Source organism: Gymnoscopelus microlampas (genome assembly GCF_963454915.1).
Source record: "Gymnoscopelus microlampas genome assembly, chromosome: 4".
Lineage (NCBI taxonomy): Eukaryota > Metazoa > Chordata > Actinopteri > Myctophiformes > Myctophidae > Gymnoscopelus > Gymnoscopelus microlampas.
Window position 1 is genome coordinate 35,283,730 of NC_139941.1, and position 26,925 is coordinate 35,310,654.

The following is a 26,925-nucleotide window of genomic DNA, read 5'->3' on the forward strand; positions in this document are numbered from 1 at the left end:
TACAGGGGGATCCCAATGTTGTGGTGTATCTTGAAGACCAGGCCCATAGCAAGTTGCTGTACTCTGTCCTCAACCCTAAGCCATCCAATCCTAACAAAATGAGCAGGGGTTAGATGGGTTTTGTGATTGAGGCCAAGAAGTAGCCTTACAAGTTTGTTTTGGGATGTTTGGAGCCTTGTTTTTAAGGCCTTGGAGGTGTTGTGATACCATGAAGTGCATGCATAATCATAATGACCTTGTATGAGGGCCCCTGCAAGAATCTTCAGAGTATTCTTACTGACTAGACGATCAATCCTCCACAAATAGCGTGTTGTTTTGTTGACCTTTTTGATCGCGTAGGCCTGGCCGCTTGCTTCTCTCACACAATCTGGCAACGCTGCGTCCAAGCAGCAGCAGCAAGCACGTTGACGTTGGCCTAAACGGTGACGTGTGACGCAAAGTGCGGAAGCAAACCATGCATTAGAGGTGTTTGCTTTATTTATCCGTCGTGTGAGCTTCTGAAGAAAACACAGGTAGGTCGAATGGACCCAAAACACCACCGTTTTGTAACGAACCATCTCCTTTATGCAGTTAAATATCACGTCTGTGTGACATTCGAAGGCAAGGTGGACAACAATGTTTTCCAACTTTGCCGCAAGTGTTGCCCTGAGTGACCACTGTCAGTGAATACTAGCTGCCATGATGCCACACTTAAGCTAACTGTTGTAAGACAGTGATTTTCAACTAGTGGTCCGGGGTCCACCAGTGGTCCTTGAGGGGGTTCCAGGGGGTCCCCAGCCAAATTAATATTTAGGAACCAAATTGACCCGTATGTGTCTGTAACTCTGAGAGTGTACAAATGGAACCCCCGGGTCCATTTGGTTCCATTTGTACACTCTCAGAGTTAAATGAACACTAATCATGATACAGTGTAGATTGGGACCCCCAAGAAATCAAAATGGTTGAGTCCCTGGCATATCTTTTCAAATGGGGGGTCCGTGGGCTAATATGTGGGAATTTGGGGGTCCTTGACATGAAAAAGGTTGAAAACCACTGTTGTAAGAAAAAGAGAAACATAAACTACTGCTACATAAATAAAGTCAGTATTATTATTATTATTATTATAGTTGTCCCGGGGTCAAATCAATAGCTGAATTTGACATGTACTGTAAGGGTTCAATTTGTACTGCCATTATATCGCACACTGTTGCAGTGCTGCAAATGAAAACTGAAGGATAATGTTTTTGGCCGCTTAATTTCTATGTGTTTCTCCAAACATTGAAGGAGGACTAGAGAGAGAGAGAGAGAGAGAGAGAGATAAGGACTCGGTTCACACTCTTGTCAATCCTCTTAGGTTGAGAGAAGGTCATTGGTCACTCCCATGTCTGGCTAAGCTCGTTCAAAGGCGATAAACTAGCAGACAGTGGTGGAAGAAGTACTCACTTATTTGACTTAAGTACAAGTACTAAGTAGCATTAATATAAAAATACATTGTTAGAAGTAAAAGGCATGTGTTAAAAATGTTACTTGAGTAAACACAATTGCAATGATTGTATTGCTGTATTGTTGTATTGTGCTTTCTGCTTTGGCAATGTAAACGTATGTTTTCTCATGCCAATAAAGCCCATTGAATTGAGTAAAAGTACAACATTATTGGTATCAAAATATACTGGTTAATGTATGTTTTATAATACTGCATAGTAACTAAAGTTTTCAAATAATTGTAGTGGAGTAAAATTGCAATATTTGCCTCTGAGATGTGGAGTAGAAGTAAAAGTACTGAAAAAGTAAAAATAGCTCAAAATTGTACTAAGTACAATACTTGGGTACATGTACTTAGTTACTTAACACCACTGTAAACTAGTGGGTCTCAAAGCTCTTACTTACACCTAGCCGCAAGCAACTTAGATGCTACCTGCATCTATAAGTTGCAATACCCTCCATTTACAGCTCATTCATGAAACCGACATCTGATTGTATTAATCCACGATGAACTCACCAATATTGCACCTGTACGGACAGATGGATTATCCTCCTTGTCTCTGTCAAGGCTTTGTTTGGAAGAGAAAACATAAATCCACCGTTGACATGTTATGAGCAACTTTCTGTCAATAAACTCCTGATGATTCTTCTGTGTTCGAATTTGGAAGCACTCGTTTTAAATCACTCCACGTCCGGCATAGGTAACAGGAAGAGTGGGCACCTCTGTGTTATTTTTTTCCTAAATGTAAAAAAATAGAATCATTGGAAAATGGTATTAAGTAATGTAAAGTACACATGATTAGAACATGCTTTAACATTCAATGTCTGATATTTCTACAATTGCTACAAAACCTGTATATCCAGTCATTTTGGGACATAAACAAGAAGTTGAAGGATAAGATTTGATAATGAGGTACTGTGCATGTTCACCATTTTTCAAATATTATTTTTTAACATTTTGGACAAAATAGCCAATTTTACATCGAGGTGCCAACTCTTCCTTAGTGCCCACTCTTATTGTATCCCTTCCAAACTCGAACACAGAAAACAAAATCAAGACTGCACTGAGTTTGTTGACAGAAAGTTGCTAATAACATGTCAATGGTGGATTTGTGGTGGAACAAAGACTTGACAGAGACAAAGAGGACAATCCCAGCTGTCCATACAGGTGCAATATTGGTGAGTTTATCGTTGTTTAATAAAATCAGATCGGACCTTTCTGTTTCATGAATGGGCTGTCAATGGAGGGTATTGCAACTTAACATAGATGCAGATAGCATCTAAGATAGCAACTTAGATGCAGATAGCATCTAAGTTGCTATCAATTCATTTCTTAATTATTCTATTGATTACTTTTTTCATTAATCGGATAATCAAGAAGCATGTTTTTTAATATATACAATTTTATAAATGAATCGACGGAAACAATCGAATTGATCTTTTTAATTAATCGACTAAATCGACTAGTAGTATTATTAACCATGTAATCATTTAATACTTTGTTATACAACATTTTCACACAAAAATAGTGAAAACAGCCGATCAAAGAAGTGAACGCATCACATTGCGAGTCTTCGCAACACATTGTGAGCTTGTAGATCGGCTGTTATGCCTATTGTTAAAACTTGTGGGGAAAGAAGCGCAACATTTAAATGTCTTCCCCCAAAATGAATGTATTATCATAAAAAAAAAGATGATCGATTGTTTAAAAACATACTGTGTGTGTGTGTGTGTGTATGTGTATGTGTGTGTGTGTGTGTGTGTGTGTGTATATATATATATATATATATATATATATATATATATATATATATATAATCAATTAATTACATTGATCAGTTTGTAAATATATCATAGTAAACTATGATATGAGCTCCTTCATAACTTATTTGTCTTCTAAAATGTATTCAGGATGGCACAGTGGAGTGCCATATTCTCAATCATCGCAGCTATTGCAGGTGCAGCACTTTTGGCTTCAGTCCACAAGATCGAGGAGGGACACACCGGAGTTTATTACAGGTGAGAGAAAAGCTTCAAAGGTTTCTTCAGGGGTCATTCACGGCCTTCATGGTAAACCACTAATCAGTGCAACTATAAGGAACATCTGCTCCAAAGCTATGATGCATCATCCAATAAATCAGTGATTCTCAACCATTTTAATTTCAAGGACCCCTAATTTGATATGCATTAGGTCCCATTTGATACACATTTCTCTGGGACCCTAATCTATATCCTTAGTATTACTTTAATTTAACTCTGAGAGTGTAAGGGTCCATTTGGTTCCATTTGTACACTCTCAGAGAGTCACAGACCCATGAAGGTCCATTTAGTTCCTAAACTATCAATCACCCTAGGTCTGGAACTCCCTAAAGGACCCCTGGGGTTTCCTGGACCCCATGTTGACAACCAGTGCAGTAGAGTAAATCACAGAACAGATGGGATATTACAATGTAATGTTCCTACAAAACCAACCATATGGCAAATACTGTCAACATGGCAATCCACATTGTTTCTCTGTGTGTTCCCTGCCATGTTTTAAATTGTGTGTGTGTGTGTGTGTGTGTGTGTGTGTGTGTGTGTGTGTGTGTGTGTGTGTGTGTGTGTGTGTGTGTGTGTGTGTGTGTGTGTGTGTGTGTGTGTGTGTGTGTGTGTGTGTGTGTGTGTGTGTGTGTGTGTCATAGGGGAGGAGCTCTCCTGACAGCCACCAGTGGTCCTGGCTTTCACTTGATGCTTCCCTTTATCACCACTTATAAACCTGTTCAGGTCAGTCTGATTGGGTTCTTCTAGCAGCCCAATTGAACTCTGTCTGGACTAATAAAAGTTACTACTGAATAATGCTGTATAGTATTTACTAATAGTATGTACTATTTCATTATATTCTAATGTTGAACTGTCATCTGACGGAGGTGCCAATGTCATCTATGTGCATCTGCGTGCCAAATATCTAATACATTACAGTTCCTTGTATTGCACGTGTCATTTAGTTGGCAGTATGACATTTTGTAAAACACTGTAAAATCCTCAGTATTGATTTAGCTCTGAATAGTGAAAAATAATAGAGCGTTCCATTTGGTAAAATCTGTGCCCTCATCGGAGTCAAATAAGCACCATCAAGTCACTTTTCAGGTTGCTGATCTGTGTATATACAGTATATACACGACATGTGTATACCTCCGAATTGAAAGCTAAAGTAGAGACAGAACTGTATTTTGTGAACAGTTCAAATTGAAATATCACAATTTAAAATTTTAATAATTGACTGCTGATGATTAATTAGTCTTTCTCCCTTCATCTTTTAGACGACACTGCAGACTGATGAGGTGAAGAATGTACCGTGCGGCACAAGGTAGTGTTGCTGTTTTTGTTGACTGTAGCCCAGTCATCCTATATTTCTCTCTTTACCATTCAACAATTGAACAACTTGCACAATATTGAATATTGAAATTTCGGCCAAATTAACCAATTTGACCATTGTCAAATTGATTGATACTGATACTATTGCAATACAAGTTGTCAGTAGGGTTTATCTTACACCTGTTATACAGTAACTGTGTTTCTGGGTGCTGACTTAAACCCCCTCCCCTTATTATACATTTATTATTTTAATTCCAAAAAATATTGGGACTATTTTAATACATACAATTTATATTGCACTTTTCAAGATATACCCAAAGTCACTTAAACCGTGCAGCACAAGGCATTGTATTTTGATCCCTACTCTTGTGCCATGTGCAGTCCTGCATACTACTGTGTTCTATACGGTGGTTCTGGTTAGATCAACATGACACTATGCTGTACTATACCCAGTTTATCCAAATACTGCCACAGTCAGGGGTTCTATTCTCCATGTGGTGGCGCTACCAGATGTATTCTAGTGGTTCATTCCAATGGTTGTGGCATGATATTTAACTGCTATTGTGCACAAAGTTCCAGCCATGTATTTTGATTGGTTGAAAATAGATCCAGCCATGATCAAATCACTAGAAAGCAGAACTAGAAAGCACCTGATGTGCACAATTGAAACGTGCCTTATCACTAAATATCATTCCGCCATTGATAGAAACAGTATCAAGTGTCAACACATTTTCATGGTAGCAGAGACACTAGTCTATCTAGTTGTGGTTACGTTGCTATACTAGGTTATTGGAACTACAGTACTTAGAACTACAGTACTTAGAGTTCTCCATTTTGTTGACTAAAGTTATTAGAAATGTGATACTAACAGGAATCATTGTTGTGGCAGTAATGGTACAGCATGATCACCCTTTCATGTAATATTACTAAGTTAGGAGTAAATGGCCCTTTGCCACTGGGCCCCACGGCTGCCAACCCTCCTGGATCCTGCAGGGGTCTCCTGGAGTTCGCCACATGTCCTTCTGGAGTCCTGGATTGTCATTTTTCCTAGATTTCTCCTGGATCAAACTCCCAAAATTCACCAGAACACAGGAAATTACATCTAACATGTTAAAGAAAATTCGGGGGGAGGACCCCCAAACCCCCCGCTTGGGTTGTGTGGTCAATGTATGCAATCATACAGTGATATTCACTTTCAAGTAATGAGGTGAGGCTACAGTTAATTGACTATTACATTATAGTAAGATTGTACCTCTAAGAGAAACTCTACTTTGAACTTCAATGATTTTTAATATTATCCTCCAAAAACACATTCTAGAGTGTTGTATTGTACAAAATGTTGACTAATAACTTGACCAATTACCCCAAACCACCCCCCCCAAAAAAATCTCCTGGATTCTGACTGTCCAATGTTGGCAGCCCTGCTGGGCCCACCACCCATCCTGAAAACGTACTCATGATACTGAATGATGCTTTGAATGAAAGTGTCCAGCAAAGGTCATGTGTTTAAGTTATTATATTTTCTTTCCTCAGTGGGGGAGTGATGATTTACTTTGACCGCATAGAAGTGGTGAACTATCTTGTTCCTTCAGCAGGTAAGCTCATAAACCATGTGAAGGGCCAAGAGCATCACACTATGTATTAATCATAAATCACTTTCTATTAGTTTTGGATTTTACCAACAAGGGCAACCAGCTCAGTATGATTGTGAAACAATATCTTAAGCTGTCTGGACAACGAAAGACACATTACACAACCCAATCACATTTGGCTGTAACAGGAGTGAAAATAGCCATGCACTGTGATTCATGACTTCCCTAAGTGCTTATTTCTTTCTTTTCAGTGTACGACATTGTGAGGAACTTCACAGCTGACTATGACAAAGCCTTGATATTTAACAAAGTGCATCATGAGCTCAATCAATTCTGTAGTGTGCACTCGCTACAGGAGGTCTACATTGGCTTATTTGGTAAGTGTAGTAGGATTGATGCCATGTGAAATAGTCATGCAAGAAATAAGTGCTGGGAGAAAATAAAGGTGGGATAAGGTGGTCCACACTCCTGTCCCTATTGTTTACAGCTGGCTTTGTTGATAGCTCATACATGTGCTGTTGTACAGTAGAGTGCATGTGGTTAAGGGGCATCCAGGTGGCGCAGGGGTAAAGTTCCTGCCCACCACCATGGCGACTCTGTTTCGATTCCTCCACGGCGTCTCGGCTCCGCCAAGCACTCAACGAACTCAGCTGCTGGTGTTGGTGGGTGGTTGTCTGTTGCTGCACTGGAAACTCCTACACGTTGGGACATTCCCCAAACGGGGATAGTGTCCTCCTCTGCATGTGTTATCGCCCTCTCGGTGAAACTCACGAACATTGGGGGGTTTAGCCAAAATTTTGGAGAACGTGAAAAAACAAAACGGTTGACTGAGCTGGGCTGAACTTTAGAGGAAGGCTATATTTCAGCTGAGCAGTTATTCTCAATTGTAATAAACTTCCTCACTATCTCATCTTAATCACTGGTCACTCTCTCAATCATTTCCCTCAGATGTGATCGATGAGAATCTGAAGAAAACACTACAGGAGGATCTAACATCCATGGCCCCTGGTCTTATCATACAGGTATTGCAGAACTCAAGTTATGGTTAATGTAAACTGTGTGGAACAGCATTAGTAAGCTGTACCACTAGGTCTAAGCAGGCTCCTTTTCTTGTTAATAAACAATATTTGTTAAGGATTTGTGACCTGTGTCATATAATCGGTTCAGGAAAATAAAAGAAGACATACGTTTTATTGTGCACAGTACACTATATAATAATAACTTAATTGAATAATGCTGCATTTAGCGAGGCTCTGATTCGGTGTGTAATGTCACTCCTCGTCTGAGTTGTGTGCCCTTCGTCAAACCTGTTTTCAGTTAGCGTTAGCTTGAAAACAGATTTTAGTTGTAAAATTCAATATTAATGCTTGGAGATATGCAGTGTGCAATTAAATACCAGGATTTTCATGGTTGCTTGAAGAAGAAGAAAAAAGCATTAACAAAACAAAAAACATAATTTTGGGGGGAGTGGGTCTTTAACGGTCAACATGGACAAAGTTCTTAGCTTGAAAACAGATTTTAGTTGTAAAATTCAATATTAATGCTTGGAGATATGCAGTGTGCAATTAAATACCAGGATTTTCATGGTTGCTTGAAGAAGAAGAAAAAAGCATTAACAAAACAAAAAACATAATTTTGGGGGGAGTGGGTCTTTAACGGTCAACATGGACAAAGTTCTTATTATGATGATAAATGCCTCAGACTGAGAAGATTGTTTAGTCTTCAGTCAACTTAATGGATAATGGTATCCATGACACAGCCTTCAATTAAGTCATCTTTTAAAAATGAATCTCCACCGCTTACGGCATTTATAATAGTTATAAACAAGCTTTTCCCCCCATTTTTTTGTATTCATAAGTCACTGTCCTTGCTGACCTTAAAAGGAAACTTAGTGGTTTCCCCCCTGAGCAATGTTCCCACTATTTTAATGCCCCAATGAGAGCATTGAGGCCTCAATGTGCTCGTAATTCTTCAAAAATAAACAATACTGGGGCTTTCCTAAGAGCTCATAACACAGCGGGTAACAACAGTGAAGTGAACAGAACGGTCTTTGTTTTTGGGCTGCTCTCCAGCAGGCTTTATCTGACCACTTCCGGTTGGTGAAAATGTCACTTTAAGCAACCTTAAAAGCTGTCCCATAGGGCCGTCCTGCTCACTTCTCATTGTTATAGTACATTATTTAATCTCATTTGTTGCCCTATTTCACAGTCTTGTTAACTCACACCTCTCTGTCTGTCTATCTGTCTGTCCATCCATCTATTTATAATTCCATACTCTTCCCTCGGGACACCCTACCCCACTCTCTCTGTGTACACAGGCGGTCCGGGTCACGAAGCCCAACATCCCAGAGAGCATTCGCAGGAATTACGAGATCATGTAAGTACCCAGACCCCATGCTGTCTGTGACTGTGTGTATTTACATTCCACTCATCAGCTGGGAATAAAAATCTGCATGGGAATTACATTTTGTTATTTTTATATAAAAACTATAATGAAGTAGTGAAAGCATGCAACCAAAGGATATTAACCAACTGATCAGTCATCCTATCGAACAAATACAAACTAAAGGGACCTAGAGACAATCTATTGGACCAACCGGACCCCTACAAACCAAAAAGTATTGTGCTGCACTGGCTTATGAAACTATTCTCCACGCAATTTGTGTTTTGTCTTTTTTCTTTCCCAATTTTGTCGTTATGCCAGTTCCCAATTTGTCCCACAGCCCTGCATGTGTTACGTCCTCCCGGTGAAACTTCTCACTGTCGGGTGAAAAGAATCATGCGTATCGGGGGGGACACGTGATCGTCTCTGCTCTCCCTATAACTGTGAGAGTGTGCAGTAACGAGGGACTGCAAGGGAATCAGGTGCTAAGGACTGTCAACTAAAGTATGACTGTATGACCAGTCATACTTCATCATATATGATATATTATAAGTCATACATTCCGCGACTGTATGAAAGCCAGTCGCGGAATAAACTAATACATTAACAACCAAAAAACTAGTTGCATGGTGGCACAACAACAAGCAGCCTACATTAACCTCAACAACCAAATCAATATAGTTGCATGGTGAGTGGCACAACAACAACAACAAAGCCTACAGTAGGCCAAAACTGCAACTAAAAGGAGGGGGAAAAGGCTTGCTATTACAGCCCTGCAAGTAAGTTAACTGCAGGGGTGCGCTGTTAAATAAAGCTATGTCTTACCTTGTGCCAAGCATTGCCTTGTGTTCTTTGACTTTGCATAGATAGACAGCTAGATGTATCTAGCTCAGAGGTTTTCAGCTGGTGGTCCGTGAAGGTATTGCCTGTGGTCCCTGGCCATCCATTCAGTAATGTAGAAAAGTGAAGATTGTTTTTTGTTCATTTTATTTTGTTTTATTTTGGAGAACCTTAGTAATTTGGTATTTGTGTGATATGAGGACAGTGTAATGAAGCACATCAGTGGTCATTGGAGGAGGCTTGTGTTTCAATTCCAAAAGTACTTCAATTTTTACTACAGAAGAGGATCAGCTCATTGTCCACATACTCTTTCAAGAGACAGTTTGTAAATACATCATACTCATGAATGAAACACAGTCCCTTGTGAAGTTCTGGATGAGTTGTCAGACAGTGAAAGCAAAATGTATGTTACCTTTTGTAACAATGTATGTCTGTGAGAGTGGTATTTCCACACTAGCACTCGTCACCAGGCTATCTACCGTGGAGAAAAGCCTGGTATTCATTGTAAAACTGAGCCGTGGATCCGGTTTAGAAAAAAGTTTAAAAAAAAACGTGTTCCGTTGGTGTGTTCCGGTTGGCGTTGCATTGTTGTTGTTCCCCACATTATGCAAATCAATTGGTTTAGTCTCGCTAGTCGCACTACGAGTTATATTAAAAGATGGACATACCAAACGATTATTATATCAAAAGAAACTAAACGATGATACCAAACTAAACACATTTTAAACTAGGCGAATCATTTTGGAGGTGCACAGCGACGGAGGTTCTGGCCGTGTGTTCCGTCCGCCTGATGACGTCAAGTTATTTCCACTCCAGACTGGATCAGAAACCCGAAAATGGTATTGATCCCAGGCTAATCGAAGAAAATAACATGAGACGCTGCCCCTGTCCACCTCTTTAGCCAAGAAGAGACAGACATGGACCACCTGTAATCATGCCATGGACCACTACTTGAGAACCCCTGTGCTAAATGACCTGGTGACCTAAGATAAAGCGTCAATGTGGTCAGTTACTGGGAAGGCTGAGGTCAAGAAATTTTAAGAAAAGGGAGTTATAATCTCAAGAAGGGATAGTGTCATTATTTGGAAATGTGGCCATCAAATGTCATGTGTTTTCTTACTCATAAATGTTACAAATTAGTTTAATATGGAAGGTTGGATAAAGTAAGAGGAAGAGATCAGTGGTTGGTTCTTCAAGGGCCACCCCAACCCACCTTTAATTAAACTTAACACAACAGTGATCCCCAGGTTGATTCTCAGTCAGGGTGGTGGTCCCCTGGTTCACAATTAGTTGAAGACCCCTGATCTATCTTTATCAACCGTACATTTCTGGCTCATCTGTTTTTAAGATGCAGAAAGTTGAACGTTTCTTTCTGACAGCTGACTCATAAGGCACACACGCAGGCACAAACATGTCAGCCTCTTAGAACCGCACTGATGTAGTGATGTTTCAGAGCGCCCAAAACTTTAGTTGTGTTCATGTATCATCATCACCCGATGTCGTATCGTGAATGTTAAAGGTATCCACATGTCCTACAGATGTCTGTAGTAAAACCCAGGTGGTAAATTCGTATTCCGCTGTGAAACTTAAACAAGGGGTGTCATGTTTTACCGTGCTTCCGTCTTTATATTGAAAACACGTCCCCAGTCTCTGTGATTGGTTGAGATGGTGTCTGTGTGTGTGTGTGTGTGTGTGTGTGTGTGTGTATGTGTGTGGAGTAGGCGTTGCTTCCTTTACCCATTATTGTTGTCTGCTATGTCTGTAGTAATCTCTCAAGAACAGATTCTGCTCTGCGTTTGAATCTGTCGGGGGGGTTCGTCATATCGCGTACGCACTGGCCTACAAGTGGGCGTGCCTTCAGATCAGGAAGCAGGCCGCGCTTTACCCAATCAAATGTAGTGGCCGGGATTCACGTGTCCGTCGATCCTTCCCCACTCGAAACAAACCGAAACTAATTTAACAATAGCGTCCGCGGAGCAGACAAAACCACGGAAAGATATTCACATTTTGACTTACTCTTTCATCATAGAAACAAGTGGGCTTATAACCAAAACGATCATGTTCTCTGGGAGAAGTGGTGTTAGTGTTCCGTGTAGAAATATTGTTAGTGGGAATGAAAACATAGTCGCACCACCGGAAGTGATGCGCTGAAGGCAGACCAAAACCCCGGTTTCCTTGCGCACGGGTGCTACGTCAACTTCCTCCCAGAGCCAACTGAGATAGTCAAAAACAGCAGAGGGTGCTGTTTTTGAGTGGTGCCAACCACTCCTATATCTGACTTTGTCCGTGTGTCCGTCCGTATGTATGTATGTATGTATGTATGTATGTCCAATAAACAAACATTGATGACAACATCAATACGGGGCTCATCAAAGGCACCACTCTCTTCACACAGGGTGTGATTTTTTTCCTTTTCATTTGGCGATGGGTTCCCAGATTGTGTCTGTAGTAAAACCCAGGTGGTAAATTCTTATTCCGCTGTGAAACTTAGACTGCTATGTTTGACAAGTATGCCGACGTTATTGTATATAATAATGTTCTGCCTCATATGCACTTTGTAACTGGCTGTTTTCCCATTATCTGACTGCCTTGTACTTTGTACAAGGCATTCTTGTACTTCTGTTTGTGTGGCCATAAATAAATATTTTGTGTGTGTGTTTTGCCTGCAGGGAGAGTGAGAAGACCAAGCTGCTAATTACAGCACAGACTCAGAAGGTTGTGGAGAAGGAGGCAGAGACGGAGAGGATAAAAGCTGTGATTGGTGAGAAGATGAAACACATGTTTGGCAATAACTAAATAACACACACAGGGGATGGGCGTTTTGTCATTTTTTGTAAACATATACATGTGTAGTGCTCCGCAGTTAGCCCATTTAGACCTGAGGCTAAATGGGCTAAATGTATATAGCAACAACTACACACAGAGGTGTTACCGGCTTGAAAGGTATAACAACATTTAGGTGTTCCAGGTCTAAATGGGTTTTAAACGTAGTATGACATCATATTTACACAAATGTATGTTTCCATTGATGGACTGTTTATCACTCAACGTGCGGAGAGACTTTCACTAAGCTCTGTTACATTACACTTTTCAAAGTTATATTTGACGTCTGAAGCCAAAGCAGACGGTCAGAAAGACTTTCTAAAGGACCATTAACGACTCAAGAACCTTAAGTACCAAGGTATTTGTTTCTATTTTTAGAATATGATAGCTATACTGATTTAATAATAACTGGTACTGGACACATAGGCAGCTAACTATACTATATGTTATATCGCTTTGCCCGTTTAGAGGAGCAGGCCACGCAGCCTGTTGCATCCCATGCAAAATATAGGCAAAATAGTGATTTTTAAAGGTATTGTAGGGAACATTAAGCCTAAATTTAAAATATATATATATATATATATATATTTTGCATTTTTTCCCCTCTATCAGCCACTATATAATGATGCTGGGGTGTTTTCCTCTATTGAAACACAGTCCTCCTTCTGAAATCCGTATTTTCCCTAATATTTATGTGTTCTATGTTTATGTCCGGTACGTAAATTAACGCACGCATGTGCGCGTCCGTGTCCGTATGAACGTTTACTTTCGGTTTTAAAACGCTCTCAAACTTCGTTTTTGAGGCACAGAATTTACTTTTAAGATAGCGTGTGGATAGAATTTAGTTGTTTAACTTCATATATGTGGTCAATTTATCATGAAAGAGCCTATTTAAAAATAAAAATTCAGAGAACCAGCACTTCCGCAAATTGTATCCCAATAAAGCAACCTGTTTTCGGGGCACCATCCCTTCAAACGTACCTCTCTATGGAAGTCCCTCTTGCGTCACCCCCTGCCTGGTGGTCGGGGAAAAGTACTGCTGGTGTTTATTTACCTCTGAACTCCCGTGTATCCCTTTAAAACAATGTAGATATAATTAAAGTGATTCGCGGAGACAAAAAATGCTCTACACACAGATGATCAACTATAGCTTGACTGCAATGATGTGTCTACTGGGAAACATACCATACAATGCAGGCTGCGGCTGTTTCACTCCGTTGAGTTGCAGTTGGACGTTGGGTTTGGACCTGGCAGCGATTAACCCAATGTCTCCTCCACTGACCAATGTGTTTGTTCTGACATAATTTAGATTAGAAATGTTTTGGAAGTTGCGGAGATGTTGCATATAGATAGAATTAGGCCACAGGCAGACCATAGAGGGTCAGAAGGACTCTGAGGAAGTTGTGATATAAATACCACAACATTTCCACGTGTTGCTTTTTTAACCAATCATTGAACACCTACGTCATTTGAACTCTCCCATCCAGCCCGGTTCCTCAGCTCTGGATCGAGCCAGCCATTTCAATAAAGTAGAATAAACGAACTGCTTCACAAGTTCACATGAACAATGTTGGTGTATCTAAAAGAATTGATAGGGGATATATGTTTTTTATATACACAGAAAATAAAAGGGCATCGGAAAGGGTTCATGCATTAAATTACAATCCGGTATCACAATGACATTACTTATGTAATTTGTTCTTGTTTTTTTTTACTTTATGAATTTACTTGTGAGGAGTCACTGCATTTACAATGCTAAAAACAACAGTTTTCGGTGAATTAGTCCTAAACGGGTAGTGACACACATTTAAATGGTTAACCATTACACACACAAAGATAAAGGGTGAGTCTGCATGGATTACAGGAGTATTTGGGAGAAGCTGGTTTCCTGTAAAACTGGCATTCTTCTTTATAAAAAAAGACGTCATTCTCTTCTTGAGCGTGTCAGCCGGTGTCACCCACTGACACAGTACCACTACAGACCCCTCATTCAGCCTGGAGAATGGCTTGACCGTCTTACACAGATGGAAACCAAAACAGGATTGGGATATTCCGGGAAGAGTGCTGGTGGAGGAGGGGTGAGGCTGGGGGACAGCCAACTGCTCAACAAAGTATATCTTTTTAATTGGTTAAGGCTCTCAGCCTAAGGACCTCCGGTGTACAGGAAATATGTTGAATGGAGATTCATTTTTAACGTTAAAAACTGGGATCATATGTGTTACACATGTCTCCTTTTTGTACAGTCAGACTTATTTGTCAAGTAGAAAGAAAACTCACTCAAAGAATGAGTTCAACTTTTACCTGTGTTGGTCAACAGCCAGCACTGACAACATGCTCCTTTTACTTCTCAAAGACCTGTGTTTAAATGTAGTTTTTTTATGTCTATACTAAACTTATCTTACTCCAGTAAGGTAATGATGGATGTTAAAGGACAACTTTGTTTTTTTACAACCACGGTTAATGTTTTAGCTTGTAATTAAAGTAAATAAAAGATGAGTGTTCAAAAAAAAACATTTACTGCATCTGATTATGTTATGCCACATTTGAAAGTTGTGTTCTTCTCTTTGTTATAGAGGCTGAGAAGGTGGCCCAAGTGGCTGAGATCAAGTATGGACAGAAGGTCATGGAAAAGGAGACAGAGAAAAGGATCTCTCAAATTGAAGGTTGGTAGACTCTGATTTTAGTCATATTATATTGATTGTGTCAATTACTAACTAGGGATGGAGCTCGTTAATTTTTATTGATAATGAGCACCTTATCGAACCTGCTTATCGAACCGAGCTTTTATCGAGCCCACTATCGATCTTTTTCTATTGTTAAGAAAAAAGACGTGAGGCGAAAAATTCTGAACAGAACCGGTATCTTTTTTTATTGGCCAGTTGTGACAGTGAGTTTGTGGCTGGCCACTATCTAAAATTAAATGAAGATGACAAAAGTAAAAAATATTTTTGCCTATCATTAAAACAACCATTCATATAATGTGCAATAAGTGTTAAATGGCTTTATATTATGAATAGTACTGTAATAATTACTATAAAATGTCTCTTCAACTTTTTATAAACAAAAAATGCATAGTTATTTTTTCTATTCTTTTTTCTTTGTTTTAACCAAAATATATCACGTGCACTACATTTTACTAGGGCATTCAAATACAGTACTTTTCTAACAGATAGAAGGCAAGTGACCTTTTTACTTTTGGAAAATAATATTGAAGAAACGGTTAATGTGTGTACTGTCACTTTAAAAGCGCAATGTATACTTCATCGTACGACGGTGTCACGCACCAAACATGGCCGATCTCCAAGCTCACACTGCGTCTGTTCGCACCACGTTGTGAGCTTGTAGATCTGCCATTTTCGGCAACGATAGACTGAGGGACGGACAGCGCTGTTTGGCACAACTTGCAGCTATCAATACACTTTTAGACCAACATGTTTGTGCCAGCGTGGGTGATTAGATTTATTTCTTGATCGCCTCTTGTTTTGATAGTTTAGACATGATGTCATGGGTCGCTACACTCGATAACAGGCTCGACAAGCCTAAAGCTTATCGAAAACCGGGTCTCGATAAATTCATGCCCGGGTATATAATGGACCCGGTTTTCGAGCTCCATCCCTATTACTAACTGATTAAAATGGCAGATTATTTCAGTCAACAATTCTTTTTATTCATTTGATGAAATAGCATTGCAACAGCTCTAGATTATAAAAATAATACATTATTATTGTGCACAGCAAATCTCGCAAACCACTGTACCAGTCGGTGCCTAATATATAGAGAGTTTAAGTGGTTAAGGCTCTCAGCTTTAAGGACCTCCGATGTACAGGAATGTTGAATGGTGATTTGTTTCTAATATTAAAAACTGTGATCAAACGGATCATAAGCACACATTTAAAGTAACAGAGTACAACTATTGGACATTAAGACTTACTGATACTTTGCAAGACTTGTCACGTTTATAAATGTACATTTTGGTGTTGGTGTATCTAATGTCGGCTTGCACCAGTTAAGTTGTATGGTTGCGATTGGCTAGTTCGAGGCAGGCACTGTTAAATATAGCATAGTTTGTCATCCGTCTACTTTTGAGGGAACAAACAGACATACTGTACATACATTTAGAAAAATCCTGCTCACAAACAACTTGGTCTTTGGCCACGGTGTAAAAAGATGAGGCGGGTGAGTATGGGAGCAAACTGTCTGCAAAATAGCCCTTTGTGACTGACCCACATACACACAGAGACAATTGTCTTCGGTAATTGTTGTTTTGTCTCTTTCCTTCTCATAATTGACAACATCTCTAACTGTCTGGATTTGTAGACGGTGCTTTCCTTGCCAGGCAGAAGGCCAAGGCAGATGCAGAATTCTACACAGCACAGAAATTAGCTGAGGCCAATAAGGTGAGAGATTATGATACAGATGCGGTGACACATGTCACACATCATAACACACACGGAAATCCTTATGTCTTTCTTCTTACATATTTTCCGCAAATTGATCACCTAGCTCTTTTCTCTAATGTGGATATGCTACAATCACAGGAATATGTTCTGGACAATAGACTGACCTTTGCACTTCTTATTGGTTGCAGCAGAAGATTTAAACCAGAAATGCATATGACCTCTTCATATGTGCTCCCGGTTTAAATCTGCTGCTGCACCAAAGCTATGGGAAAATTCCCTATCAGTACCCTTAACCTTATGCGGGAAAAAAATGCAAAATGTAATTCTGCTTTAAGTAGCATGTGACGGGTCAAACTAGAGAGTGTTTCCTTGTTTCTGTATCCATTGCAAGCATTTGTTTTCCACCAAAACCCCTCCTTGGCAGAAAATTATCCAAGCCCACCTTTCCAGCTCATTGCATAGGCTATGTGTTTTCTTTCTTTAAAATGTTCCCGCTTAAGGTTAAGGGTACCCCAACTTTCAGCAGCTGTCACAGATTCCCCATTTCAGTCTTTGTGAAATGTGTTACTAGACACCTTTACGAACACATTGGTGAAGACATTTCTTGGTAAGGAATTTATTCCCAGATGTTTTTAATATCCCCTGACTAAATACAGGATCACTTGTTTATCCTGTATCCTGTGTGATTTCTCACTTAATTTGATGAAATTGGTATCCTGACCAAAAAATATATTTTCTGTTTATTAAAGAGCTGGAGAGATGGGAAGACCTGTTACTGAACACATTTTTTAAAATCAGAATATAATGCTTTTTAACAATTATCTTTACAAAAAAATATCACTTACATGACCTTTAAGCACAGAGTATATGAGTGAAGAACAGAGTTCTTCACTCACCAAACTTCTCCCTCCAAAGCACACACACCTACTAGGCTGCAGCAAGAAATTGAAAACCAGGTTTACAAACATAAACCTCAAGGTGAATGACACTCTCATTTCATCCAAACGGGAAGTGAGTAAAATCCTCAACATATTCTTCACGACCGTGGCCTCAGAGTTAGTTGAAAAACTACCCCCTCACTCTGGGAGTCATGGTGGAGAGTATGTTGATTCATTTTACGATAAACAGGGTGTACGCAAAGATGATTTTAAACTCTCCCCTGTGTCAACAGATGAGGTGTTTAAAAAATTGAGTGCACTCCAACAACACAGAGCCACAGGTCCCGACAACATCCCCGCTAAATTTCTAAAAGACTCAGCCGCCTCCATTGCCCCAATCATTACCCACATAATAAACCTCTCCATCATACAGGGACGGGTCCCTAACGACTTCAAAAAAGCAAGAGTGACCCCTCTGTACAAAAAAGGAAACCAATTAGACCCTGGCAACTACCGCCCTATTTCTATTCTTAGCTCCACCTCGAAAGTCATGGAAAAAATAGTCTATGAACAGGTTGATAAGTACCTTGCTGAAAAAAATCTAATTTACGAATTCCAATCTGGTTTCAGAACAAACCACTCCACTGACACATGCCTTCTCTATTTGAACGACTCTATCAAACAAGATGTCGACAAGGGCAAATATTGCGGCATGGTCATGCTGGACCTCCAGAAGGCTTTTGACACCGTTAATCACCCAATTATGATCAATAAGCTCAAAGCAATAGGCTTTGATGACACGTCGGTGAACTGGATGAGATCCTACCTGGAGGGGAGGGAGCAAGTGGTGGAAGTAAACGGCACCCAGTCCCCTCCTCTCCCAGTGACTTGTGGTGTTCCTCAAGGAAGCATACTAGGACCACTACTGTTCCTGATATATGTGAATGATATGTCCTCAGCTTGCGACTGCAAACTGTTCCTGTTCGCAGATGACTCGGCTCTGCTGGTCTCGGACAGGGACAGGCTGCAGGTTGAGAAAACTCTCAGCACTGAACTCAACAAGATCTGCATCTGGCTCTCCGACAACAAACTCTCATTACACCTGGGTAAAACTGAATCCATCCTCTTTGGGTCCAACCCTAACCTTAGAAAGGCTGAGAGTTTCACGATCAAAGTGGGTGAAAATGTTATCACAAGAAAGGAGGAAATTACCTACCTGGGTTCCATCTTGGAGGCAAACCTCTCAGGTGACAAAAACGCTGAAAAGACGATCAAAAAGGTCCACAAAATAACACGGAGGATGTGGAGGCTTGTTCGTAAAGTCAGTAAGAATACTCTGAAGATTCTTATAGGGGCCCTCATACAAGGTCATTATGATTATGCATGCACTTCATGGTATCACAACACCTCCAAGGCCCTAAAAACAAGGCTCCAAACATCCCAAAACAAACTTGTAAGGCTACTTCTTGGCCTCAATTACAAAACCCATCTAACCCCTGATCATTTTGCTAGGCTTGGATGGCTTAGGGTTGAGGACAGAGTACAGCAACTTGCTATGGGCCTGGTCTTCAAGATACACCACAACATTGGGATCCCCCTGTATTTGTCAAAATACTTCCAAAATGTTAATCAAGTCCATGATCATAACACCAGAGGCAGCTCCACAAACCATGTTCAACCCAGATTTGGCACAACAAAGGGAATGAACTCTTTCTCATGCTATTCATCTAAAATGTGGAATGCCCTACCAAAAGGAGTAAAGGAGTGCAAAACCCTACTCACTTTCAAAAATGCCCTAAAGATACACCTTCAGGAGGCTGCAATTCAAAAATGGCCCCTGTCCAAGTCCTAACCTACCCCATGTCCTAACCTAACCCCCCCCCCCCCCTCTCTTTCTTTTTTGTACATATTTTTCACCCTTCATACCAGTAACCTGTAAACTGATTGTATGACATTCTGTATAGTAGTGTGTATATCTGTCTGTCTCTTATATGTCAACATGATTTGTGTGCATGGGGATCTCATCTTAAACAAGCTACGTGCTTAACTGAGCTATCCAGTTTAGTAGACCTTGTATTGCGAACTTGTACTTCCATGTACTGTTATGTACTGTCATGTACTGTTCTCATGTCTTACTAAATAAAGTACATCAATCAATCAATCAAACACACACACACACACACACACACACACACACACACATCTCAGCTCGTCCCGCCCCCCAACCAATCATATGCTTTGAAAGTGATGGACCATCATAGAGACCAATCAGAGGTAGTTAAAAGGAACACAGGTTAGACTGATTTATTAAAGTGGTACTAGCTTTTACAGACCTGTTGACTTATTACATTGACTGTCTAATTCTAAGGTTTTGAATTAGGCACATATTAACGCTGGGGAAATTACCCAGGGGTTACAGGCTCCCCCCTCTAAACGTCTGAATGTCCCCATCAGACTTTAACTTAACAAATACTTCAGACAGGTATATGTGGCCATGGGTGGGGAGTATGTACTTGGGGCTTGGAAAAGGGCAGGGCATATGAAAAGGGAAGTGTCTGTGTTGCTGCTGATGGATATCCTCATTCCCCGGTGTACCACGACCACTGGCTGGTCTACAGAATGGCCAAGGGCATTGTAGGTTAGTCGAGTGACTGGCTTCACCTCCCTCTAAGGACGTGGGGCAGAGAGGACTTCTGTAGCTCCATCGGCCAATCTTTCAGTGCAGACGTCTGTCATGTCTTCTCCTTCAAGTCCTGCGACCGGTACAGGGTTCTCTAGTTGTGCCACATTCTCAATCTCCTCTTCTTCTGTATGAAGTTGGTCAGACTCGCTGTCTGACGCATCCAGAACTTCGTCCGGAACGTGAGGAACATTGTTCTGATGTAAGGCTCGACTCAGCCGTTGCTCAAAGGGCTTTAGTGTCTCAGAGACACTTTTTGTGTAATTAGGAATGTATACAGAACGCTCATCTTCAGAATCTGACCCTTCAGATTGTTCTGCTTCCTCTTCTTCTTTTTCATCCTCTTGCGTGTCCACTTCTGGGACTGCTCGGGTGGCCGGTCGACGAGGTACATTGGTCTCTTCTGGACCATTCGAGAGCCTGACCAGACATCCTATAGGGAGGAGATGGTCACGGTGAAGGGTTTTCACAATGCATCTTCCGCTCTCAGGTTTTACCCGGTACACTGGTATGTTAGGGAGCTTCTCAATGATGACATACGGGATTGAAAACCATCGATCACTCAGTTTATGCTTCCCTGTCAGTCCTGTGGCCCGAGTGAGAACTTGGTCTCCTTTCTCTAGAACCTGGTTTCTCACACTGGCATCATAACGTCTCTTATTCCGGTTGTGTAATTGGTTAGCGGCATCAACTGCCAGTTGATAAGCATGCTTCAATTCAGCTCTCATCTGGTCCACATACTGCAGTTAGGTGGTTTCATCTTCGCCATCTGGTGATGTCCCGAAACACACGTCAACTGGAAGCCTTGCCTCTCGGCCAAACATTAACACATTAACCGGCAAGAACGTAGTCCTACGGTCCGTTAAATCCAACTGTTAAGCGCCGAGACCGTAGTGCTACGGTCCGGCTTTTTCCTTTTTTTCGATTTTTTTTTTTTAATTTTCTACACGGACCATTTTCAGTGTAACACCACCGGAAGTGGAAACTATTTGCGATCCCGTTTTTTATTTCCCGTCGGCCTCCATTCTAAGGCGCACACTAAAACTCCATTTTAGGGCCGTGTAGTTTTTCTCCTCGCATTTCCCATGTTAACATAAACGGTCAGAACTCAAACATGGCTGCCCCGTTTGACACGTGGTCTTTTGCAGTAGACGCAGCCAGATCTCGCCGATGTATGTAAACAAAGCAGAGCTCACTTTTTTGGATTTTAACAAGTTATATGGCGACGTGGAAAAAACAAAAAACAACAAAAAAACCTTGGCACTGGTGAGTATATTCTGAGATTAGCCCTTGGCAGTGGATGTGTTAAGTAGTAGGGCGAGTAACCAGTGGCGTCATTACGGCTGCAGTTGTACGCATGTACAAGCAAGCTCACGTGCTGGCTCCACTTCTGTTTCTGTGCAGGATTGAGGGTTCCCAGTATAGAAAGAAGGGTGCGGTTAAACCGCTCTGGTTGCGGGTCACCTTGTGGATGATAAGGGGACGTTCTTGACTTCTTTATGCCCAACATTCCTAGGAGCTCCTTGACAAGGCGGCTCTGAAAATCGCGCCCCTGGTCGGAGTGGATGCGAGCAGGCAGGCCATAGTGTACAAAGAACTTCTCCACCAAGATCTTGGCTACGGTCGAGGCACGTTGATCCTTGGTGGTGAAGGCTTGAGCGTATCGCGTGAAGTGGTCGGTAACCACTAAGACATTCGCAGTTCCTCTTGAATCTGGCTTAATGGACAGGAAGTCCATGCAAACCAAGTCCATAGGGCCACTGCTGGTAATCTGGTGCAAGGTAGCCGCCTTGTGAGGCAGCGTCTTACGGGCCACACATCTACCACAAGTCTTTATGTACTGCACGATGTCTGAAGCCATTCTGGGCCAATAGAATCGGTCTTTTGTAAGGGCAGTGATCCTCTCCACTCCCAGATGACCTGCATCGTCATGCAGTGACTTTAGAACAGTGAGTCTGTAGTCACTTGGTAGGACAAACTGCAGTGCTTCGATTCCAGATGGTCTCATGATCCTTCTGTACAACAGCCCACGTTTCACTACCAGTTTGGGCGCTTCCCGGGCCAATAGCGAAGCATCTGGATCTTTACTTCTTGTGGTTGGAGGCCATGTTCCATTCTTTAAGCCCTGTTTGTCCACGCCAATGACAGGATCTAAGTCCTGGGCTTTTCGTAGTTGGTCCTGACTCAGGAGCTCCAAAGGACTTAGCACCAACTGCTACTTTATCAGGGTCAGTGGCTATCCCGGCTTCAGACACTATGTGTCCCACATATTTTACTTGGGGTTGGTAAAACTGACATTTGTCAATTGAAAGCTTGAGGCCATACTCTTCCAAGCGGTCAAGGACCTTTAACAGGCGCTCTTCGTGTTCCTCTAATGTTCGCCCAAACACGATTATGTCATCGAGGTAGACGAGACACTGCAGAAGGTTCATGTCCCCCACCGCCCTTTCCATAAGCCTCTGGAAAGTGGCGGGGGCTCCGGTTATGCCTTGAGGCATGCGCTCGAACTGGTAGAATCCGAGTGGACATATGAATGCCGTTTTGTCTTTGTCTTCTTCTGACATGGCGATTTGATAGTATCCACTACGGAGGTCCAGCACAGAGAACCATTTGCAACCTGTGAGACAGGCTAAGGCGTCGTCAATTCGAGGTAGAGTGTATTGGTCAGGTATGGTGCGGGAATTGAGAGTGCGATAATCAATGCACATTCGGATCTTGCCATTTTTCTTTCGGGCTATTACTATGGGGGAGGCATAGGGGCTGCGCGACTCTTTGATGATGCCATTGGCGAGGAGCTCCTGCAGATGTCGGCGGACATCGTCAATTTCGGCTGGTGCCAGGCGGCGGACGCGCTCTCGGAAAGGACGAGAGTCACTAAGCCGAATATTATGCTCAACCTCTTTGGCCAACCCGACATCCCACTCCTCCAGTGAGAAAACTCCAGGTCTTTCGGACAGCTTGTCTGCCAACCTCTCTTTCCACATTGCCGGAATAGGGGAGCTGCCAACATTAAAGAGTGTGGGGTCACAGGGGTTAAATTTGAAAAAACTGCCTTAGTCGCTCGCTCGATAAAGGAAAATGAAACTCACTTTTCAGCTGTCATATTTTGTCATGATATTGTGTCCATGTTGTAATTTCAAAGAGTACAACTCAATTTGGATAGACTGGGGGTGGAGCGTGACCCCGCTACCTCAAAAACCACCAATCACTGTCTCAGGCATGCAAAAGTGTCACTTTTCAGCTACAGTCACCTTTTTGAACCCAAATAGGGCAATTGTGTGACACCTGAACCGAAAGAAAACAACATGTTGTCACCTTTTTCACCTCGGGGCTGTTTGCATGACTGCTGTCTATTCTAGTACTGCACAATGTACACATATCATTATCACATTTCTTTTTTCTTTTTTTGTAAACAAGACATAATAAAAAAGACAAAGAATAAAGGAAAAGACACGATACACAAAAAACACAAAGAAAAAACGACAAAAATACATAAACAGTCCTCCCAGACCCTCCCCCCACTCCTCTCCCAGAATGGTACATTACTCAACTCTCAACAGTCTCTTATTTTCCTTTTTTTTTTTTCTTCTTTTCACAACACCTTTCAGACAATATCAAATATAATAAGAAAAAAAAGGAGAAAAATCAACTATTAGGAGTTAATGATGGAAGAACGTCAAAGAAATTACCCGATCTCCGAGACACTGGATAAGATGAACTTCCAATAATCATCTAAGTATGGGCAGCTCCATAACATATGAACCAAGTTACCTTCTGATACTTTACATCTTTGGCACAGAGCAGAAATATTCCCATCAATCTTGTGCAATCTGAGTGGGGTAAAGTAAGTTCTACGGAAAAATGTTAAATTGCATCTGTCTATGTTTTGTAGAAATCAACACTCTCTGAGATCTTTCAAGAATGTTTTGCCAATCCGCATCATCATAAGTGCACCCCAAGTCTGTCTCCCATTTATGTTTAAAAGTCATTGCATTGTAAATCGGCAGATTTTTGTTTAGAATACTATAAATGGAGGATGTTAGACCTTTGGTAGAGGTAACAAGTGCACTAACCATGTGATCTTCCAAAGGGGATTTATTTGGGATATTTGGAAAGTCTGTAGATTTTTCTTGGATCCAATGTCTAATTTGTAGATATTTAAATAAGTATCACTGTCTATTGTTCATTTAAATACGACTGTAGTTGTTGCTGTTGCTACTGCAGCAGGCGTGAGAACATCTGCCGCACAGATACAGAATAAATGGTTGTGGATTCTCAAAATCATCCCGCAGGCCAGATTGGATCCCTTCGCGGGTCACACTCACATGTTGGAGCATGAGACAAGAGCCATCGTTATACACAGTGATGCTCAGATTTATCACAGTTACTATAGCAATATTGAGCAAACAATCTTTCTCCGCCTGCAGATGAAACTAACACCGGAGTATCTGCAGCTGATGAAGTTCAAGGCCATCGCTTCCAACAGTAAAATCTACTTTGGTAACGACATCCCCCAAATGTTTGTGGACTCCGGATCCCCAGGCTCAGCCATCAAGGCATCTGCAGCCATGGACATCTTCGGTGAGCCCGTCCTGGACATGGAATAAAGGGGAAGGGTGAGGGGTGACCCACAGGACAATCTGCTTGTAGATACACCACTGTACTCTGACCAATCAGCACATAATCCTATGCCTATTCAAATAAAATTGGATTGTCTTCAACAGTGAGCATATTTTACAATGTTTACCTCAGTTCTGTTACAGTGTTTACTTCAGTTATGTGAACTTCTGTCCTGAATGGAATCAAACATTGTAAAATTTATGACTCGCAGTTGAGTCTGATCCTGTTCTTCTGAATCAAGTCACAGAACCATCACCCCTGGCAGGAGGACCAGCAGGCTGAAGTGTGACCCCTCAGCTCGTAATACTCCCACCCCATGAGGGAAGCCCCTCTGCCTGTACTGACCAGAAAGTATACTGTACTGTAAGCAAATATCAATGGATGTTGAAAGCAAGGTGTTGTCGCCTTTTGTATGTAATGTCACCGCTCCATTTATTTTTTGTTTGTTCTTTAATGTCTTTATTGCACAAGGGATATTTGAACATTGCAGTGAATATGTACTGAACTGGTTTAAGGGTGTGATCCCATACAAATGTTTCTGGCTGTGTTTTGGAGGATGTTGCACATCACTTTCTTCTGCTGATCACAAGAAATTCTGCTTCATCAGAATTTTGGTACAGGTTCAGGAATTTAATTAGAGGCCATAACTTTTTCACTTTCAATTGGCGGTCAGATATCGACGCTGTCGGGCAGAAACCTTGTATGTTCAAAACTGCTCCTTTTTGTATAATTTTAAAAAACGTGTATATATAGCCGATCTACAAGCTCACAACGCGTCGCATCGTGTTGTGAGCTTGTAGATCTGCTATTTTCACTACTTGTATGATGAAGTAGAGCATTAATTTATGAAAACATAAAAAGTTGAAATATGGAGATAAAGGTTTCTGCCTGACAGCAACGATATGTAAAGCAATATAAGGACAAAATGTCACAATAGAGTGAGTTATATCTGCATTTTACATTTGCCAATGTAATGGATATTATAAATGCTACTATGTTCTCCATGGAAAAGAGTATTAGTTCCCACGTGATCTTATACTCATGATAGTGTTCTTAAATGTTAAGGAAAGGGCATAATAGAGTAAGTATGGAGGACGATACGGGGGAGGGGATCAGATCCAGGGGTTAAGTTTGATACTGAAGGGAAAATTAAGGACAAATGTTAGTGTGTGGTACCAGTCTATGAGGAAATCAGAGACCAACTGAAAATGAATGTCAACAACTTTTCCTTAAGAACATTCACCAGCCTATATTGTGTGTTGCTCTGAAATGTTAGCCTGGCATTGCCAGACTGATCACGTGGGATTCCTCCACGGTATCAGTGGAGGAACTTGTGATTGAATCCCACGTGATCAGTCTGGCAATGCCAGGCTACTGAAATGTACCTTTTAAAACAAGAATTGCACTGAACTTAAAAAATTAGTAAAATGAGAATAGTTTTACAATTGTCTTTTTAAACATCCATTGAAGGATTTGTTATGTCAGCATCTGTCAGTAAAGTCTGCAGTCTACTGTATGTACAAAATAAACATGTTTTCTATGTTAGTAATCTGGTACCTGGTAAAAAGTGTTAAAACAAATGAAAAAAAGAATACCAGCACTCGCAGAATAGAAAAAAATAAAAGCGTTTCAGCTAAGTCATCAATTTGGGACCAAAATCTAAACCGTCTGTTGTTCAAGTGGTCTGTTTGATTTTCAATGTAATATTTCTTGGCTACAGGGTTTTTGCATGTTTTGTTATTTTTAAGATCAGGAACATGCTTGAATTTTGCTAGAAAACTTTTAGAAAAAGCCTAATTCCATAGTTTTTGTTGTCAACTATTTAAATTGTGAATTGAACAAATACTTGACTGAAACTGAGGTGCTGGGAAAACCAACTATGCATCTCAAAATAG

The 26,925-nt window shown here is 41.0% G+C and overlaps 1 protein-coding gene across 1 annotated transcript; it reads left to right on the forward strand.

The window, feature by feature from the left end:
• Nucleotides 1–445: 445 nt before the first annotated feature.
• erlin2 (ER lipid raft associated 2) lies at nucleotides 446–26,694 on the forward strand. The gene is made up of 13 exons (XM_084054026.1): nucleotides 446–512; nucleotides 3,373–3,480; nucleotides 4,143–4,224; nucleotides 4,761–4,807; nucleotides 6,349–6,410; nucleotides 6,659–6,784; nucleotides 7,356–7,429; nucleotides 8,725–8,783; nucleotides 12,299–12,390; nucleotides 15,026–15,115; nucleotides 16,770–16,849; nucleotides 24,838–24,991; nucleotides 25,272–26,694. Exons 2-13 carry the CDS (start codon nucleotides 3,374–3,376, stop codon nucleotides 25,310–25,312), a joined length of 1,014 nt encoding a protein of 337 aa, XP_083910152.1. The 5' UTR covers nucleotides 446–512; nucleotide 3,373; the 3' UTR covers nucleotides 25,313–26,694.
• The last annotated feature ends 231 nt before the right edge of the window (nucleotides 26,695–26,925 follow it).

What these genes read in the sequence shown, in the direction of transcription:
- erlin2 (XM_084054026.1), top strand. Translation starts at nt 3,374, where the DNA reads ATGGCACAGTGGAGTGCCATATTCTCAATCATCGCAGCTATTGCAGGT. An exon ending in AATGTACCGTGCGGCACAAG is followed by an intron (nt 4,808 to 6,348) that starts GTAGTGTTGCTG and finishes TTCTTTCCTCAG; the next exon opens with TGGGGGAGTGATGATTTACT. An exon ending in CTATCTTGTTCCTTCAGCAG is followed by an intron (nt 6,411 to 6,658) that starts GTAAGCTCATAA and finishes CTTTCTTTTCAG; the next exon opens with TGTACGACATTGTGAGGAAC.